The following is an 18,441-nucleotide window of genomic DNA, read 5'->3' as shown; positions in this document are numbered from 1 at the left end:
AGGTCTGTACTCCATTTTTTTCATTGGATTATTTGTTCTTTTGAAGCCAGGGACTCTGTAGTAGTGGATCCATACCAGTGATTTGGAGAGGAAATATGTCAAAAAGTATGATCCTAACCTTTCCATTAATAGCTGACCAGTAACTAAAAGTGGAGGTCCGTGTTTCAGGGGTGCCTTTGGGTGGCCTCAGGTAACCATAGCTCCATAGGAGATAGTTCTCAAGTCAATATCCGGGATCCCTGAGACAGTTTCAGGATAAGTTTAAGGTAAACCGTTTCCTAAAAATAGTAAGAAAACATTTTCCTTTTGAAGGTCTGTTATGCTTCGAATCTAAAATGGCACTGAAAGACTCATGTTTTGAATCCCTAGTCTCAGGATTTTGGAGGTATTGTGAGGGCCGTGGAAACTTTGGGGGTTGGGAGCAGGCTAATGAGAGCAGGTCAGGGAAGGCAGGTGTTTGAATGTGGTACCCACACTGTACCATATGAGGAGTCTGTTCCATGTTCACACTGTCGTGAATTTGAGCTGCCTTCCCCTACTATGATGGGCTTGAAATATGTCTGCAACTATGAGTGAAAGTATGCTTTTCTCCTTTGCTTTAGTCAAGCATTTTGTCAAAGAAGCAATACACTGTTCTACCATGCATACACAGTGTCTTCATAGACTTTACCATGTAACGTCAAAATGATTGTATGAGGACTCAGCTAATAAGGTAGACTTTGAAGAGATTTGCAAAAGTATAAAATAATACCATTCTTCTAATTATTTTGTTTTATAAAATTGTTTATTATTATTAACATAGTTCATTGTACAAATTTTAACTGTGACATCTTCATATATATGTTACTGTAACATCTTCATATATATATATACATATATATATTTCTCTGATATTACAAACCTATTATCCTCCTATTGTTCCCCATGCCTCACTGTAGAAATATGCACAAATATAAAACCCAATCAAAAAATTTATTGATATTCTTAATAATTTTTAGGAGTATAATTCCTAATTCCAAACTGTGGATTCATGACATATAAATATATAGAGATATCAGCAAAGATATATAGATATATGCTGTGGTGGCTTGAATGGGAATAGCCACCATAGGCTCAGATGTTTGAAAACGTGGTCCCTAGTAAGAACTGTTTGAGAAGGCCTTGTTGAAGTAACTGTAACTTGGTGGTGGGCTTTGAGGTTTCAAAAGTCCATGTCATTTCCAATTAATCTCTCTCTCTCTCTCTCTCTCTCTCTCTCTCTCTCTCTCTCTTCTACTCCTCCTCCTCCTCCTCCTCCTCCTCCTCCTCCTCCTCCTCTTTCTCTCTTCCCCCCATGCCTATGAACTAGATATATGCTCTCATCTTATATAAGCTGCTCCGATGCCATGCCTGCCTGCTTGCTGTCATGCTCCTTGCTCTGATGGTCCTTGACTTACCCTCTAGAACTATAAACCCTATTAAATACTTTCTTCTATAAGTTGACTCATGCTGTTTCGTCATAGCAATAGAAAAATAACTAAGATAAATAGTTATAGATGGATCGATAGATATGATTATATATAATATATAACACAACACACAAACACATAAATATTTCTCCAAATTTGTAGAGAATGCAAAACACTGTGAATATCTCTTGCCATCTTGACCCCATCCTAAGGAACAAGAAGGAGTTTTGCAGAACTGTACCTCTCAGGTATCAGCATCATTTTGAAAATGGAATTTGTCCCAGAAAAACAAAGTTATTTAACTATATCGCCTGAGTCCATGTTGAGATTGTTTCTCACTTAAATGAAAGAAGCATAAAATACACTGACTAGTGACTCCAAGCCTTGTGTTTTAAGGAATGGGTATAGGCCTACCCAGAGATGGCAGCTCTGCCCTAGACAGAAACCAAGTACACCACAGAAGATGCTCCTCCCCTGACATTTTCCAGAGCTGCTAAGAACACGTCTAATTTGAGAGTGAAATTTCACATGTCCTTGTGAGGGGACTACTGAGAGACCAAAAATACAGTTATGCTTAAACGTCTCTAAGAACAGATTTTAAATGTTGTCACCACAAAGAATGATAAAGATGAGACATTGTGAATACTATGGTTAGCTTTATTTGCTATTCCATACTGCATTCAAATATCAAAATATGCAGTATCCCATAAGTCTGTACTTATTTGAAGGGTCAAAAGTGAATTCAAGAGACAGGAGACATTGACCTTTAGAGGTCTCTGCACATTTTTATGTGATGTTTCCTTTGTGGTGGTTGACATTTTACTCTATGCATGTAAAGACATTCCCCCAGAGTTTTCAAACATTGGGAGGCAGTCATAAGTCATCAGTGAGGCCCCTGGGTGGTTGTCCAGCCAGGAAACGCCTCACAAAGGACAACTAGAGTCAACACATGGCCATGTATACCTGTCCGCAACACAAGATATTTCTAAAATATTATGTAAGCCATGTCCTTGTAACCTCCTTCTATTAATCAAAGAGAGTTAATCAGGGTGAAGGGTTTTTTTTTTTTTTGGCCTTTTAAATCAAATGATTCTCATGGCTACTTGCCCACATTTCACTAGTTCACGAGTTATCTCTCAGCTCCTCATGCACAATGCCTCATTTAATAGAATATTAAGTCAACTGAATGGTATTTTGGTGCAGTGCCGCAGGTGCAGATGCCTGGACATGCACACGGCAAACAGAATGGCTTTCAGTACAGAAGGGAAGAGGTGAGGAGGTATACATACCCATATGAAACATATTACATTTTCAAAAAAAAACACTAAAACTAAACATGCCCATTGATCATTTTACATAATTTCTTTTCATTTTAATTTTTCACTATTATTTATTATTTTGTAGGGGGTCATGATTGCCATGACATACATTTGGAGGTCAGAGGACAACTTTGTGGAGTCTGTTTACTCCTTCTGTCTTTACGATTTCTGAGGGTTGAATTCAGATCATCAGACTTGTGTGGCAAGAGCATTTACCTACTGAGTCATCTTGATAGCCTGACTTCATTTTTTATACACATTTTAACCAATATAGTTATAATTCCTTTTTGTTTTTTGTTGAAGTTGATGTTTTGCCAGGTACAGAAACTGCTATGATTCTTAAACAATATCCAAAGCTCTTGAGAGTCATTACAGAGATGTGGGAGAAGGTGGCTAGTTAGAAACCATAACCCATTCCTGTACTGGACTGCAGGAGCTAAGATGCTACAGGGGACAAAAGAGACAAGTTCCCAGGAGTCTTCGGCCTGACCCCTCTGCGAGTTCCCCACAAACACACATCACAGCATTGAGAATCCCTTGTAAATTTGCATGCTTTATTTTTTCTGTGGCATAAAGATCACATATGCTTGTATGAACTGTTATGTACATGAGATATGGTCAAAAATCAGATTTAAACATTTCAAAGCACACTTCTATGCAATCAACTTATTTTGTACATCCAATTCCTTCCTTCAGCTCTATCTACTTAAATCTCCTTTTCATTGCCTTCCTGTGTGTTAAGCACTTCTCTAAAACCCTCTTCTCCTTCAATGAGTTAACTCTCCTTTCTTCTCCCCACAAGGCTACCGCCCCTTAGAATGACTATTATTCTTCCTGCTCCCTACCATTGCCTTGTATCTTCTCTGCTTCTTTCCTGTGTTCTTGTTCTTCCTCCTCCACCATTAGCTCAGCATATTGTTCGCCTCCCCCCATACCAACTCACACACACAGACAGACACAGGCACAAACACACACACACACACACACACTTCAACACAGATCCACTTCATCTTCACATCTGAATGTCATATGATGAACCATATATACCACACTAATTACACACATTAAATTGACTCAGAAATATTATTTTGCAGAGTCATACACATATACAAAAACATCACAAAATATTCTAGTCATACTGGGAATGAAACAATTGGTGATACACAATAATTATATAATTATAAAGTATAAGTAAGTAGTTTAAATCTTTTCGTAGTATCTTGTTCTAAAAATTTAGGAAGAGTTCCATGTCAATGACTTAAAACGATGCAGGCCGATATTTCTGTCAGTCACATCAACTCTTAATACCTGTTGGAACAAACAACAAGAAATATATTGGGAATTTGCTGGCTAGAATTTCCTGTACACAAATGAACAGGGTGCAAGCCATTGAGCCACATGGCCTTGATGTCAACTACTGTTTTATTTTCAGGTGTGGAGGGTGTTTTCTAATCCTTGGAGTTGAATGATTTCTCCGTGACAGGAATGGGCACTCAGCTGCACTAATAACAAGTGCACAGGCAAACTGAAAAGGGTACCCTGTCTTCCTCTCCTCTACTGCTGCTAGCGCTCCTTTGACTCCGTCTTCTGCTGTCTTCCCAGAGCACTCACCCACTGCCTGGGAAGTCTAATATTCCTGTTTCTTATGGGCAAACGCTTTCAGGAGGCCTCACCATAGACCAATTTTTAACTGTCCACAAATCATTTCACAACAGAATAAAGGAAAGTCCTTTAAGATATCTTTTTAAAGGTGGTTGACAATCAAACCACAGTACAAGGAGACATTTTAAAATTATAAAATTGAAGAAAACCTTTTCTTTCTCAGGCCTAGAAATCAGAAAGGGTTCACATTTAGTACGTGCACACAAAGATGCACATGCACACAGACAGAGAGAGAGATGGGGGGATGAATGACTCATAGGAAGAAGTGCTCCCATTTATCACAGTGTGACAGGTATTGGGACCAAAATATATATGAATCCTAAGGTTCTAATTTTAACTTTGACAGGATGAGAGCATACTTGTAATCAATAATTATAAATTAGTGCAAGCTGGAAACATATCTTAGCATGACTGCTAATGTCTATACGAGCAGGAACATCATTGCTAACACTAGTGTTGTGAACATACAGACTGCAAAGCATCCGAAAGGAATGAGGAACAAGATCAAGCAACAAGTGGGTTGAAAACCTTGTCTAAGATGTGTTTAGTGACTTGAGACAAGAATTCACACAAAAGGGTTGGTGCCTGAGTTGCTACACAAAAAGGTAGACTGAGTCAGCCAGGAGGAACAAGTCAGTAAGCAGCATTCCTCCATGGCCTTTTGGCGTCAGTTCCTGCCTTGAGTTTCTCCCTTTCCTCTATGATGAGGGTTGTGTACTGAAATAAACCCTTTCCTAACCAAGTTTCTTTTGCAATTATGCTTTGTCACAGCAATGGAAACCCTAACTAAGACACTGTATTTCCAAGACACTGTGGGGCAGGTGTACAGGAACTCACAGCTATTGTGACAACATGCACAAGGCCTGCATATACTTCAGCCAGACAAAATCCCAGGGTGGAGAAGAAAGGGGGGCATGAAGTCCCATGCCTAGCTGAGGGGCTAATGGCATTTGGTTGCTGCTGAGAGAGGAAAAGTCAGTTTCCCTCAGTGATAAGATACTGGGTATATTGACTATACTCCAGTCAGGTGCAATGCCCAGGAAAAGTTGACCAAAACAAACTGGATTAAATGGGTTAAAAAAAAAAAAGAGTGAGAAAGAGAACATGGAGTTGGATGTTTCAGGAGGTAGAGGAGGACTTGAGAGGAGTTGGGAACTGGAAATGAACATGGACATTAATAAAATGTTAAGTTTACCATACTCTAATGGAAGGCCACACGTCCAAAAAAATATAGGAAACACACATTGAGATAAGTAGGTAGGTAGGTAGATAAATGCATGCATACATACATATACACCTATACACATATGTAAATACACACATACATACAGAGATGCATAGATAGGACACAAAAGTTGGGTGGGTAGGTAGTTCTGGGTGAAGCTGGGAGAAGGGGTTAGTAGTATGAAATTCTCAAACAAACAATTAAAATGATACTAATGATTCACTCATTAGGTCAAGATATTTTAAATACATATTTACATTCAAATTTACTTTGGTACAGAGTTATTGTGTATCCCTACCTAACATTTCCCCCTGTAATATCATTTCAAACACAAAAATATTGATGGGGGTGGAAATTTCCAAGAGTTTCCTATGAATTTAGATGGGAAAAAAATGAGTGAAAGCAAAGAGTTGTTTGTTTCATCACTGTTGCTGCTGTGGTTCCCTCACTATGACACTTTAAGTAGTGGACCAACTCTTTGTAGGGTAGTTGATAGTGGCTGGCATTTGCTGAAATATAGTAATTCAAGCTGTTTGAGAGTTTGCTTTCTGAGACAGAAGGAGAGACAAGTGTCACTTAGGTTTTTAGACAAGATGATAGAAAGTAAGCAACTAGATTTTTAACTCAAATGATAAACTATGGATGTTGCTTTATCTTCACACTGTACATAGACGGCAGTGAACACAGTGGCTGCCAGCAGGGAGTAGGAGAGGGGTAGCGCAAAGCATTTGGTGGGGGTGGGTGGGAAATACCATAGGGTTTTCCAGTAGTCACAAACCTTGGTTTCAGTGTTGTAGTCAGGGGGGATTATATAATTAGCATTGTTTGTAGTAGAGACGGTCACACTGGTAATGGAAACACTGCCCAATCCCCAGATTTCAATGTAGCCTAGGTACAAAGGATTCGTGCCACTGATGTAATTGTTGAAAATAATTTCTCCTTCCAATGTATTCTGTCAAATTGAAAATAAAACAGAAAGAATCAAAAATCAAAATTAGTTCAATTTTGTTCTCAACCGTGTTTAAGGCATAGATGCAAATCATGAAATGAGACAGCCTGAGTCGATATCTTATGTTCCCAGTTAGTGAAAACCATGATCTCAGCACTCCGTCCCCTGCTACCTTGTCCCATTCACTTTGCATGGACCGCCATCAGCCAAGATGGCCTTGAACTCTGTAAGTTACAAATCTCAAGTATCAAGAAGTGTATATTCTACACATAGAAAGGTCACAGCCTGTGCAGAGCCTTTAAAGTTGCATCAGAAGGAGGGCCAGATTACACAGAAGGATTATCCACCTGAGAAATGGTACCCTGAAAAGTTACTAATAGACATGGACAAGTTCAATCAAAAAAAATTTTCTGGGAACATAGGAAATTCCCCCTGAGGTCTGGTGGAAAAAAAAAAAGGTGAGCAATGAAGAAATTCTAGGACTCAGTCAACACTCACCTCGCTGACAAAAAACCTGGCCAAGTAGTATCTTGTTATATCTGCAAACAGACAAAGGGACAGCTGTGAGCTGGGCCTGTGTGGTGGCTTCTAATTGCTGATTTGTCTTAGCTGAAAGTTATTTTGGGTTATATGGGATTATTTTTATTTTATTTTTCTTCTTGAAAATGAGTTCAGTTTTGCAATGGAAGTTCTCTCAATGGAAATTGGTTTCTACACCCATTGCCAAATGGACACAAATGTTTGCAGTGAGTATGTAGATGCACTTGTCTAATAGCTAGCTACCTCATACAAAAATCACCCAGCCCTGGCATAAGTCTCTTTTTCTCATAGTCTACTAGTCCCAACATCTCCCTAGTCGCCTTGGAATTTCCAGATTCTTTTTGTTTAGAAGCACACACCCACACATGTAAAAACACTGACTGCTGCCTTGCTTTATCTTGAGTGGTAATAGGTGGTTTTTAATGTGATCTCCAGAAAACTTAAAAAGAAAACATCTGGGAAAGAATGGTGTTTGGCAGCGTGGTGTGTGGGAAAGGCAGCTTCCTCTGCCTCTTCAGTGCTGGCCTCTTTCTCATTAACTCCCCACTCCTGCTGGAACCTCTGGCTTCTGGAACCACAGCAGAAGGCACCATAAAATTCAGCTGTGTAAATTTAAATGAATATAAATTAAATAAAATAGACTTCATTCTCTCAGATGCCCGTGTGACATTTTGAGTATTCATTGCAGCCTGTGCCTACAGCTCTGTTGAGCTGCAGGGACTCTCGTGGCTAAAAGTCCTACTGTGTAGTAAGGAGTACTTGAGCCACCCTCCTCCCTCCTAGGAGTTTACCAACTGTCACACACTCCTGATGGAAAGGCCCCCATATAAGCATCCCATGTAGCCCGTCTCTCTATGACAACTAATCGGGTAGCTGGAGAATGTACATAAATCTCATGAAAGTTTATCTCAGCTGAAAGGTAGGCGTTTAAGACAATCAAGAACCTTGCCCATGGTGTGGCCAGGAATCCCAGTCAGTCCCTACTCACCAATGCTTTGCCCATCGTCCCAGAATAGCCAGCCCTCAGCAACTCCCTCGTCATTCAAGGCAGCCTTAAGGCCCAGGAATTTCTTACGGCTGTGGTGGAAAAGGAGAGAGGCATTAGCTAAAAATACAGTCACAGGAACAAAGCAGCAAAAGGTAGTGCTTCCTGAGGTTTAGAGTGGGTTCTCAGGAAAGCCTGAGAACTGGCTCTATATGCCTGTAGAGAAGGCTGGACCTCTGCAAGACTATATGAGTTCAGAGAAGGCTGGACCACTGCACATCCTACATGAAGGACTTCACCAAAGCATCAAGGGAAATGGTCCAGTAAGGCTCTTAAATTAAAAGCACACATCTGGCTTCCTTCATTTCCCCATCACCTAAAACACAGGGAACAAGTGGGTGAAGTCTTGAGGCCCACATGAACTCCCATATTCTTCCTGGACCCGTGACTCAGTGAATCACATAGCTTCATAAAGCCTCCACTTCTTCATATGTGTAATGGAGATGATGGTGATACTCAGCTCAAGTGAATGTGTTTCTCTTTGATAAAGAAAGACAGAAAAACATGAAACAAAGTTCTCAATACTGGCATGGTCCTAGGCATGCAGCAAGCATTTGTTTGATGCTAGTGATTGATGATTGACATATGAACTTAGGTCAAGAGATCCTAAAAGTTTTAAAGGTAAAATCAACTTCAGGTATCAGTTGTCACATGGCTAAATTTTTCCAGCAATGGCTTATTCTTAAGGAGAAAATGCAAGGTTCCAAAAATAGGAATTATGACTACTCCAATTTTGGCTTCTACTGTAAATGTCACTTCTTAGAAATGCAATTTTACACACTTCAGTCTAAAACCATGAATGAAAACTGTTCAGAATCCAGAGTGTTTTAAAAGTTCAAATACAAAAATGCAAAATTATTCAGTGAAAATGCTTTCAGATTTCACAGTGATACTCAAGGGATCACATATGATTAAGCTCATTAATATGCAAAACAGAACCCTAGTTCCCCTTCCCCACTCACCTCAATTGGGTGTTCAGGTCATGTTCCTGCCAGGGTAGGATGTAGCCCCCACGGACATGAAGATTAATGTGCTCCAGAGGGGCTGGCAAGGTCTTCCATTGGCCTCTTACATTAATATCTTCACCCTGCAGAACAAAAGAGAGATGATGAGGGATGCGCACATCACTGAGTAGTGCATTTAGCAGACACCCCAACCACCTCCTGGACTTGTCTCCTGGTCCCCACTATTCAGCACATACCAGCTATAAACTCTGCATTCACCTGCCCCTTAGAAAGCATCCGAAAAGACTTATTTAAGTGCCTTTATCTTTGACTGAGTCTGTCTTGTTTGACACCTTTGTCTTGCCTCATGTGGCATCTTTATCTTCCTCCTGTGGCAATCCTTATCTTACCACATGTGAAGCTGCATCCTGCTTCATGTGTGAGAGTTGTATTCTGACGTGAGTCATAAATCTCAAATCCTTCCATATCTTCTCAACTATGACAGGGCTTCTTGGTGTTGGTACTATTGATGGTTTGGGTCAAATAATTATTCGTTGTGAGGCTATACTGTGTTTTTCCCTACTTGACCTGGTTTGGTCCTTTTAGGCAACCTGATGAGCCTCTGCTCCAAGAAGGTAACCATACTGTTGTCAGATTTCATGGGAACATTCAATTCATATAGCACATAATAGCCCAGAATTGATAGACTCAAGCAATCTCCTTGCCACAGCCTACCTAAAAACTAGGGCTACAGGGTTGGGCCATGGTACTCAGCAGTCTGGTCCTGTCCTTTCTGATGTTAAGCAGCATTGTTTCTGCCCACTTGAGGACAGTAGCAGCCTATCTCCATATTCCACAATGTGTTCCCATAAAAATTTTGAAAGGTAAATATTAGCTCATCATTATATTGCTAGCCCCAAATGGAAAAGCACCCACCATTCCAATACCTAGAACTCAGTAGAGAGTTTTGCACCTGGGCAAGGCTGGGACTCCAACCAGGATGCCTAGGGTGGAGACTTTAAGGAAGCCCACACTCTCAAATTGCAGGACGATCCTTCCAGTGAGGAACCCTCCCCTTAAGCTATGTACACTGAGCGTCTCCCTGCTTAGCTCTAGTGCAAGCCCTGACAGATTCAAAAGTGCTATTAAAATACTGGATAGCCAACATGCAAATTCAAGACAATGTAAAGGTCACTTAAGGGAAATAGCTGCCCTCTCCCTCCAGGGCCCCAGTGCTGCATTGAGAGCACATAGCTGAATATTAGTGCATTTCCACCTTTAAGAGAACCCAGCTAGCAACCAAGAAGCAGGAAATGACTCAGTGGTCCTGGACAGAGAAGCTCCTTTGTGCTTGTTCTGTTTTCACCCAGATCCAGTAGATATCCTTGGATGAGAGAGGCTTGTGTGTGGCTCTCCTTCTATTCTTCTGGCTTTCGCTCTCCTCAGAAAGTCCAAGGAGGTGTATTACTAGGAAGGCAAGAATTCCCTTTCCTTTCATTCTTCCTTAATAATTAAGCTCTGTCTCATATGTGTCCTTCAAGAGATCACCTATAAAGTGTCCTGTCCAGGCCTGTCCTCCCAGCTCATCTTCAATGATCACTACGGCCCAGATGTGTGCAACAGAGAGCCCCTGTGGCTCTGTTAGAACTGAAAATGCACCCTCTGGATATGATTTTGAGAGCTTACTTATTAGGTAATTACAGAGAGGACCTGTTCTTGAGTATTTGTACCAGCACTTCACAACCTGTGGGTCACGACTCCGTTGGGAGTCAATCGATCCTTTTACACAGGTTGTCTCAGCCCATGAGAAAACACAGATACTTAAATTACAATTCACAACTAGCAAAATTACAATTATGTTGTAGCAAAGGAAGTAATTTTATAGTTGGGGGTCCCTACAACATGAGGAACTGTATTAAAGGGCCGAAGCACTAGGAAGGTTGAGAACCCCTGAGTAGATATTTAATAAGTAGACAGAAGCAGAAACTAGTTTATGGCACAATCTCCAGAAGTGTCTAGTCACCACTGTGTATAGTAAGGACATACAGGAAGACACAACTCCCTTGTGAAAAACATGCAGTGAGCCAGGCACTGGATGAGAGGCTGGCCACTTCCGCTCTCTGGCCTTGCTCTCACCCCACCGGGAGATGAGAAAAGGGGTCACAGGAAATAAATGGCGTGTGCAGAACAACCACACATGGTTTCCAGGGCTTTTGGTGCGAGATCTGTCAGATACAAGGACTTTGTATTCTACTGTTTGACAGGCTATTCAGACATCTAGGAAACTTACTGTGTAGTAGTCATACCAGCGGGCTCTCGGAAAGTACGCTTCGACAGTTCTGGCATTCTGAAATTACACACAAACAAGGTGTCAGTAGTGGAATTGTTGTCTAGGACGGAGGAGTCAATGCATGCAGAAAAGAAGTTACAACAGTAGCGGTAGCCTTGAGTCTCCCGACCCTGAGATCAGCAACAACAGGGAGTCTCCTTTCTCCTACTCTCTTTAACCAGAAAATTTCCTAACCAATGCCCCCCATAATGCCCCTGGGAATGGGCAACTTCAATTAGCCTTTTCTTACTAAAACACTCCAGTTCATTTCTAGAGATACAAACACCCTTGTTTCGCTACGGGAGCAAAAGGAAATTTTTCTAGGAACAGTAAGATATGAGGAATATTAAATAGCCAATCTTTAACCAGAAATCCAGTCATTCTCAAAGAAAGTTTTTTTTTAAAGGCATTAGCTGCTTACAGGGTCTCTTACATAAGGAAGCAAACAGAGAGCTTTTCAGCAGGAGTGAGCTGACCAAACTGCTGCAAAGCAGTTGGCTCAACAAACTTATTTTAATGGTGAAAGGATTGACAGCTTGCAATGAATTCTTTGCTAAAGTCCCTACCTAACTCCAAACCCCTTATACTACTAAATAGGGGAAAGATTAGATCTTCAAATATAGCACAAGGTTATTTAGATTTTTCACTGTCCTTTGGAGAATCATGTGGATAACTTCAGATAATCTGAGGGTGGTCACCTAAGTGGTTATTTTTACTGAGAAAGTTACTAGAACTTCGGGCTGATTCTACACAGTTCTAAGAAAAATTGGTGGAATAAGGGTGGTTGAAGAGAAAAGTATTTATTACAGTTTTGTCCATTACTGGGGAGAGAAAATTTTTGTCTCCATCTATCCCAAATCGGTGGGGCAATGTAAAGAAAGATAACACACTCATGAGGAAACCTTCATGTGAGGATTTAGCTTTGAGTCCACGTTAGCAGAAGCAAGAGGTAGACCTTCCTACTATAGGAGGATACTGCACTCTGGCTCCAGGGTATCATGGATGGCCTGGCTTCACCTCACTTTCTAGTACAATTTTTAACATTTCTTGGTCCAATTACAAGAAGAAATTTTTTTAAAAAAGTGAAATGAGGGATACCTCAGGACACTCAAGGGAAAGCCTTCTCCTTTCCATGTTTACCTGACCTAACGGCTGGGCTCCTCCTACCCATCCTTCTACCCTCTGAGGTCTCCATACTCACAGCCTCCAGCACAGGGCTGACCAGGAAGGCTGGACCCAGCAGAAACTGTTTGTCTACATTCCAGGTCTCATTGTCTGACACAAACCTACAAAGAGAAATTGAGGTATCTCAATCAGATCCCAACAAGGCCCCAGCATAAGACCCTACAGAAATCATCAAGTCCAAACTCAAACCACAAATACAGCTAAATCCTGCAACATCTTATTCTCTCTAGTTTGATCAGGTCATATAGACCACACTCCCTACGAGTCACTTCTCTCAAACGTCAGAAGGTGTTTAGGCATATTGGCTCCAGAAAATGTCAGCATTCTCTTTCAGCACAGTACATTTTTAATATGAGGATGGCCCTCATCCCTCAAATTCCTCCTCGGAACAGCCATCTTAAAGATATGAATGCATTGAGTCTGGGTCTATATAAACTAAAACAGATAAAATGATCTTTACCTATCCAAATAAGAAAGAAATTATGGTATTTTATGTTGCATCATTTAAAAATATTCTTTGTTACAAAACAAACAAACAAAAAAACCCTTTCCGTCCAAGACCTGTGTTGTGTATAAAATTAAGTTATAAGGGGGAATAAAGCATGCTCTCTGCTTGTAGAGCTCAGAACAAATAGAACTGAGGCCTTCAATGCAAAAGAATTGTTGTATCAGCTCCCATCCTGCAGGCTAAATGAATTGTTCATTGTTCAACAGGATTCCCGTCTGACACTCACTCATGGAGAAGAGGCCGCACAACTGTGCTGCCCTCTGTGTGGGCCTTGTACATCAAGGTGTAGAGGTACGGCAACAGGGTGTATCTGGTCTCTAGCACACTTCTGGAAATGTCCTCGAAGGTTGAATTCCAGGACACAGGGTCTTGTCTCTACAAGCAAAGAAGAAGAGTGTTTAGAACCCAGATGTATCTCTCAAGGGACAGTCATGGAAAGCTTATTGTAATCATTTCTGCACAACTGGGTAAACATAATGGTGCATGAAACTTTAAAGATATTCTTAGTAATTGGAAAACAAATGCAGCTTTCTCAGGAAAATTGCTTCATAAGATAATCTGTGTGGAACATATAGGAAAGTGCTTCCTAAACATAAAGAATTATCAAGACAATACTGAAGAATATGGTTCAGAGAGAAGATGTCCCATCATCTAAAGATGTCCCAGGGAACACAGGCAGCAGGATTGCTCTCAACAGCCGAGGGAGCCCTTCCAGTGACATAATGGAGTGAGGAAGCTGACGCCCCACCTTGGTCCCAATGGTGTTGTGGTTCCTGGAGAAGGGGTAAAAGGCGCCCAGCTGCATCCAGCGAACGCACATCTCATACTCAGCATCTTGAAAGAACCCACAGATGTCTGCTCCGGTCTGAAACAACAAAGAGCAAAGTGAGCTCTTGGTGCTTTCTGGGGGATTCTGCCACCTTCTTAGGGAGGGGGAGCATGCAAGAGCACTTACATAGGAGATGCCAAAGAGACTGAACTCCATCATGCCTGCAAGGAGAGATGCAGCAGGGTCAGGACAGGCATCATTCTCTGCCTCCTCCTCCCCCTACACCAAGGATCCTACTCACTCCCCAGCCCACCCACAACCAGCAGAGGGCCCTGTGCACAACCCACATACCAATGATGGATTTCCCCAGCTGGTCCCAGGCAGCTGTGTTGTCTCCCAGCCAATGTCCTGCCCATCGTCCAGAAGTGGGGAATGTGGAGCGGGTGATGACGATCCCTCTCTGTCCTGTCACCTCCTGCACAGCTCTGGATAGGGAAACAAGAAGTGATGGTACCTTGTTTAAGTCTTCCAATCACAGTGTGTGGGCACATGCTTATAGAATGTTTGCTTAATAAATACAAAGTTATAGCTATAGATTACTTTTTAGCCCTTAGTATGGAAAGTGGAAGATAAACCATCACTGACTGTCCCTATGGTGCCATCAGCTGGACAAAGCAGGGGATCACTCACTCGTAGGTGGGTCTGGTCTGGGACCACCCGTACAGGCTGTGCACATCATAGTGCCGCACCCGGGAGCCATCTGGAAGGATCTGCTCGCTCTCCATGCACAGGGTCTTGCTGCTCAGGCCCCTGTCCCTGGCTTCCAAATCTGAGGAAATAATGAAACTTCAGTGAAGATCAGCCTTGACCCTCAATTCTTGACTTCCTTTTAGAAGACACTAAGACTAAAGACCTCTGCCTGGATCCCACTCCTTTCCCCATGAGCCATAAGAACAAGCGACTTCTCTGAGTAGCAGAGTCACTGAAGGCATTTTCAGCATCAAATTCACTAAAGCAAATAGAAGTTGGGGAAGATACAGGTTTCCAAGTACTCTCTATGGGGAAGGTTCTTGTACAAGTTTCCTTAAGAGATTTACTTTTATTTATTTGTATGTGTATGTGTGTGTGTGTGTGTGTGTGTGAGAGAGAGAGAGAGAGAGAGAGAGAGAGAGGGAGGGAGGGAGGGAGGGAGGGAGAGGGAGGGAGGGAGGGAGGGAGGGAGAGAGAGAGAGAGAGAGAGAGAGAGAGAGAGAGAGAGAGAGAGAAAGAGGAGGAGGAGAAGGAGAGGGAGGGAGGAAGGTGGAAGATCGACCTTGACTTCCTTTTAGAAGACACTAAGACTAAAGACCTCTGCCTGAGTCCCATCCCTCTTCCTATGAGCACAAGAACAAGAGATTTTTCTCAGTAGTAACGTGACTGAAGGCATTTTCAGCATCAAATCACTGAATAAACTGGAGGTGGGGGAAGAATACAGGTTGTCAAGTACTCACTATGGGGCAGGTTCTAGTACAAGCTGTACTTTATATGTGTGTGTGTGTGTGTGTGTGTGTGTGTGTGTGTGTGTGTGTGTGTGTGTGTGTGTATGTGTGTGTGAAGAGAGAAGGGATGCCTGGCCTGCAGCAACCAGAACAGAAGAAGACATCCAATACTCTAGAGTTGGATTTATCAGTGGTTTTGAGTCTCCTGCCATGAGTTCTCTGTTAGGACAGTGTTCACTCTTAACTTTTGAACCATCCTTCCAGTCCCATAAGATTTCAATACACCAATTATTTCATATCTTTCTTATCATATTTCTGTGAATAAATAGTGTTATCTGATTCTTGCCCTTCAGGAAATTTAGATTTTTACAATGTCTACGAAAGGCCACACAACTCAGAAAAGGCATAGTACATGGAACTAAGCTGTAAATGTGCATGATCAAAGTCCACCAGCTCCATGCAAAGGGAAAGCTACTTCTCTGCTCATATTGGTGGAAAAGAATTCTTTAAGTAATCACACCACAGACACATTATCACCTCTGAGTGATTTCTGGAAAAAGTCAAAAGATTTTCTAACATCTCCAGTTGGATAATTTGATGTGCTTTGGACTTAGACCCTATTTAACCACAATAATGGTGAGGATGTGTCTTTGATGGTCAGGGAAACCCCAGGATGCTAAACTCATCTTTCTTCCAGCCACTGCACATCAAGTGAAGAGATCCCATGGTCCTTACGTGGTATGTAGGGAGGATGGTTCAGAGTAGCATCCCTGCAGCCGGAAGGAACTGCCCCATTCACAAAGCTGGAAGGTTCATTCATATCCTACAAATAGCAAGATTATGGATCGTTTTAAAATGCAGGAACAAAGAAGTGGCCACACTTTCTAGCATCGCTATAGATGCTGCACAGAGAAGATCGTGAACAACTGGAGATGCACAGGCTAGAAAGAACAAAAAATCACAACATGACTGGCTAGATCATTTCATTTCTTCCATTGGGACAAACACTGGTTTAAGGAATTCCCACTAACTGTTGTGGGGGCTTCACAGCAGGAACTTCAGACAGGTTCCCATGTACTATGCTGAGGACAATTTTAAGTTTGATTTGATGATCAGCATTTTGCTAGGTCTGATATCTCTTACTGGGAATTATTATCACCTTGCCCAATGATTTGGCTCCACATGCTAAAAACAGCACATATACACACAAACACATCCATACTCATGCATGCATAGACAGATCCAACCACACTTACAATCCACAGGCCATCAAACTTCAGGCTCTTCCCTGGATTATCTGTGTTTGTATGGAGTTCTTGAATCTCTTTCTTCCACCACTCAGCAGTTGAAGCACGGAAAAAGTCTGGGAAGGCCACGTAAGCTCGGTATTTCTGTCAAATTAAAATATAATCAATTTATTTAAATTAATATATTATATAAGAAGCAGTCATTTACCAAGAACTTAATAAATTCTTAAATTTCCACAGTTTACATAGAGAAAAATCTGGATAGAGCCTGTGTGAGATAACATTCATGACTTATTAGAAAAATATTTAGAGTAATGATCAAAAAGCACAAATAATATTCCTTCCCAGGAGTTTGGAAACCACCCACATTGTATGGAATGGACTGGCCATACAGGTCCTTTGATTTGTGTGGATAAAACCTAAATTTAAACCCTCTATGCTTGTGTCCAGAATGATGCCTTACCTGAAAAATTCTTGAATCTATCAGGGTTTCTAGATCTCAGCTGTATCTTGGAAACCACATATATGCCAGCCTCATCATTAGCTAAACCATAACTCATGTCTGGTACACTAGGACTGTCTTTCACTTCCGACGGCACATACTGATCCCGTTCCAGTCCCTCAATTGACCATTGTTAAGAAGAGTTAAAGGTCCAGCATATACTGAAGGTCGAGGACAGCTACCTCCTAACCATGTACACACTGATGAAAAGTATATTACAAAAACTCAGGAAAATGAACAGGCATACTTATTGCATTGTTTAAACTTCTTATCAAAAGGAGGGATGGTCTGATGCTTCTTCTGCAAATTGTGTCAGTAAAGTTATTCATCCAAGTAACAAATGCAAATGAAGAGGAAAAAACTGTTAGGGCTGAAACCTGGGTTAATTTCTTCCATTAAATTAAAAAGTCTGTTCACAGAAGAAAGCAAATCAGTAATATGAGACTACTAGGAACTAAAAGGAAAAGGAAAGTCTAGAGGCCCAGTGCAGGATGGAAGGGCGGTGCCGGAGTAAGGTGTGGACATGGAGCAGCCGGTGTGTGATCATAAACATACATGGAGAAAAGGATCCCATAACTGAGGACAAAGGCTGGGAGCTGTCAGAGCTAGCATCCAGGTCTGAGTCCACAGCCCTCAGGAATTGACCGCTTTGCATTTGAAATTGTCATTGTGACATAGAAAAAACTATGGGCAGGAAACCTGAGCACATTGTATCTTCAACCCTATGGTCAACAATACCAACATCACAACTTGAAGTAAAACATAGCTAACCATAAAATAATGGATCGCAGACTGACAGGAGGAGCATTGCTGCTAAGTGAATTTTTCTCTCATGTGTCTGGCCTAAGTGTAGACACATCTAGTATCCTAGACATGGCTGCCTCTTCCTGGAAACCCTGACCACATCCAGCATCCTCAAAGTGCCTGTTACCTCCACTTGAATGTCCCAGTCTAGAGAGGAGTTCACTTCAACATCAGGGTAATCAGGCCAGACCTATGGAGAGAAAAGACTTGACAAACATGTCCTGAACAAATAAATGTTCATATAAATAATTTCTTAGGGAACTATAAGCCAAGGATCTAGTGCTAATAGTTGCCAGAGAGAATTTTCCTAAAGGAAAATAGTTTCAGCAGATATTAACTAAAAACCCAAAATGTAAAAATTTAAAAAAAAAGTAAGAAAACCACTTCTTTGGGAACTACACATAACAGGCCCCCAAATCAACATTTCCAAAGACTGCTAACAGTAGTTCTGGCTCAGTGTGAGTCTGGCTGGATCAACACAGAGCTC

At 41.5% G+C, this 18,441-nt stretch overlaps 1 protein-coding gene across 12 annotated transcripts in view; it reads right to left on the bottom strand.

Moving 5' to 3' along the window:
* Positions 1-3,300: 3,300 nt before the first annotated feature.
* Positions 3,301-18,441, bottom strand: part of Mgam (maltase-glucoamylase) — a 161,078-nt gene continuing 145,937 nt past the window's right edge. For all 12 annotated transcript variants that reach the window (XM_087901700.1, XM_087901707.1, XM_087901696.1 and 9 more), the window contains 15 exons: positions 18,082-18,144; positions 16,658-16,792; positions 16,137-16,224; positions 14,614-14,752; positions 14,275-14,408; positions 14,110-14,144; positions 13,903-14,019; positions 13,381-13,529; positions 12,663-12,747; positions 11,423-11,479; positions 9,151-9,275; positions 8,132-8,220; positions 7,102-7,142; positions 6,433-6,606; positions 3,301-4,075 (listed from right to left, as the gene is read on the bottom strand). In XM_087901700.1, the coding sequence (XP_087757826.1) occupies positions 4,001-4,075; positions 6,433-6,606; positions 7,102-7,142; positions 8,132-8,220; positions 9,151-9,275; positions 11,423-11,479; positions 12,663-12,747; positions 13,381-13,529; positions 13,903-14,019; positions 14,110-14,144; positions 14,275-14,408; positions 14,614-14,752; positions 16,137-16,224; positions 16,658-16,792; positions 18,082-18,144 (1,506 nt within the window). In that variant the 3' untranslated portion in view covers positions 3,301-4,000. The remainder of the gene's footprint in view (positions 4,076-6,432; positions 6,607-7,101; positions 7,143-8,131; positions 8,221-9,150; positions 9,276-11,422; positions 11,480-12,662; positions 12,748-13,380; positions 13,530-13,902; positions 14,020-14,109; positions 14,145-14,274; positions 14,409-14,613; positions 14,753-16,136; positions 16,225-16,657; positions 16,793-18,081; positions 18,145-18,441) is intronic.

Source organism: Myodes glareolus, chromosome 25 (assembly GCF_982192425.1).
Source record: "Myodes glareolus chromosome 25, mMyoGla1.1, whole genome shotgun sequence".
Taxonomy (NCBI): domain Eukaryota; kingdom Metazoa; phylum Chordata; class Mammalia; order Rodentia; family Cricetidae; genus Myodes; species Myodes glareolus.
The sequence above is the reverse complement of the archived record's forward strand: the minus strand, read 5'-3'. Positions and strand labels throughout refer to the sequence as shown.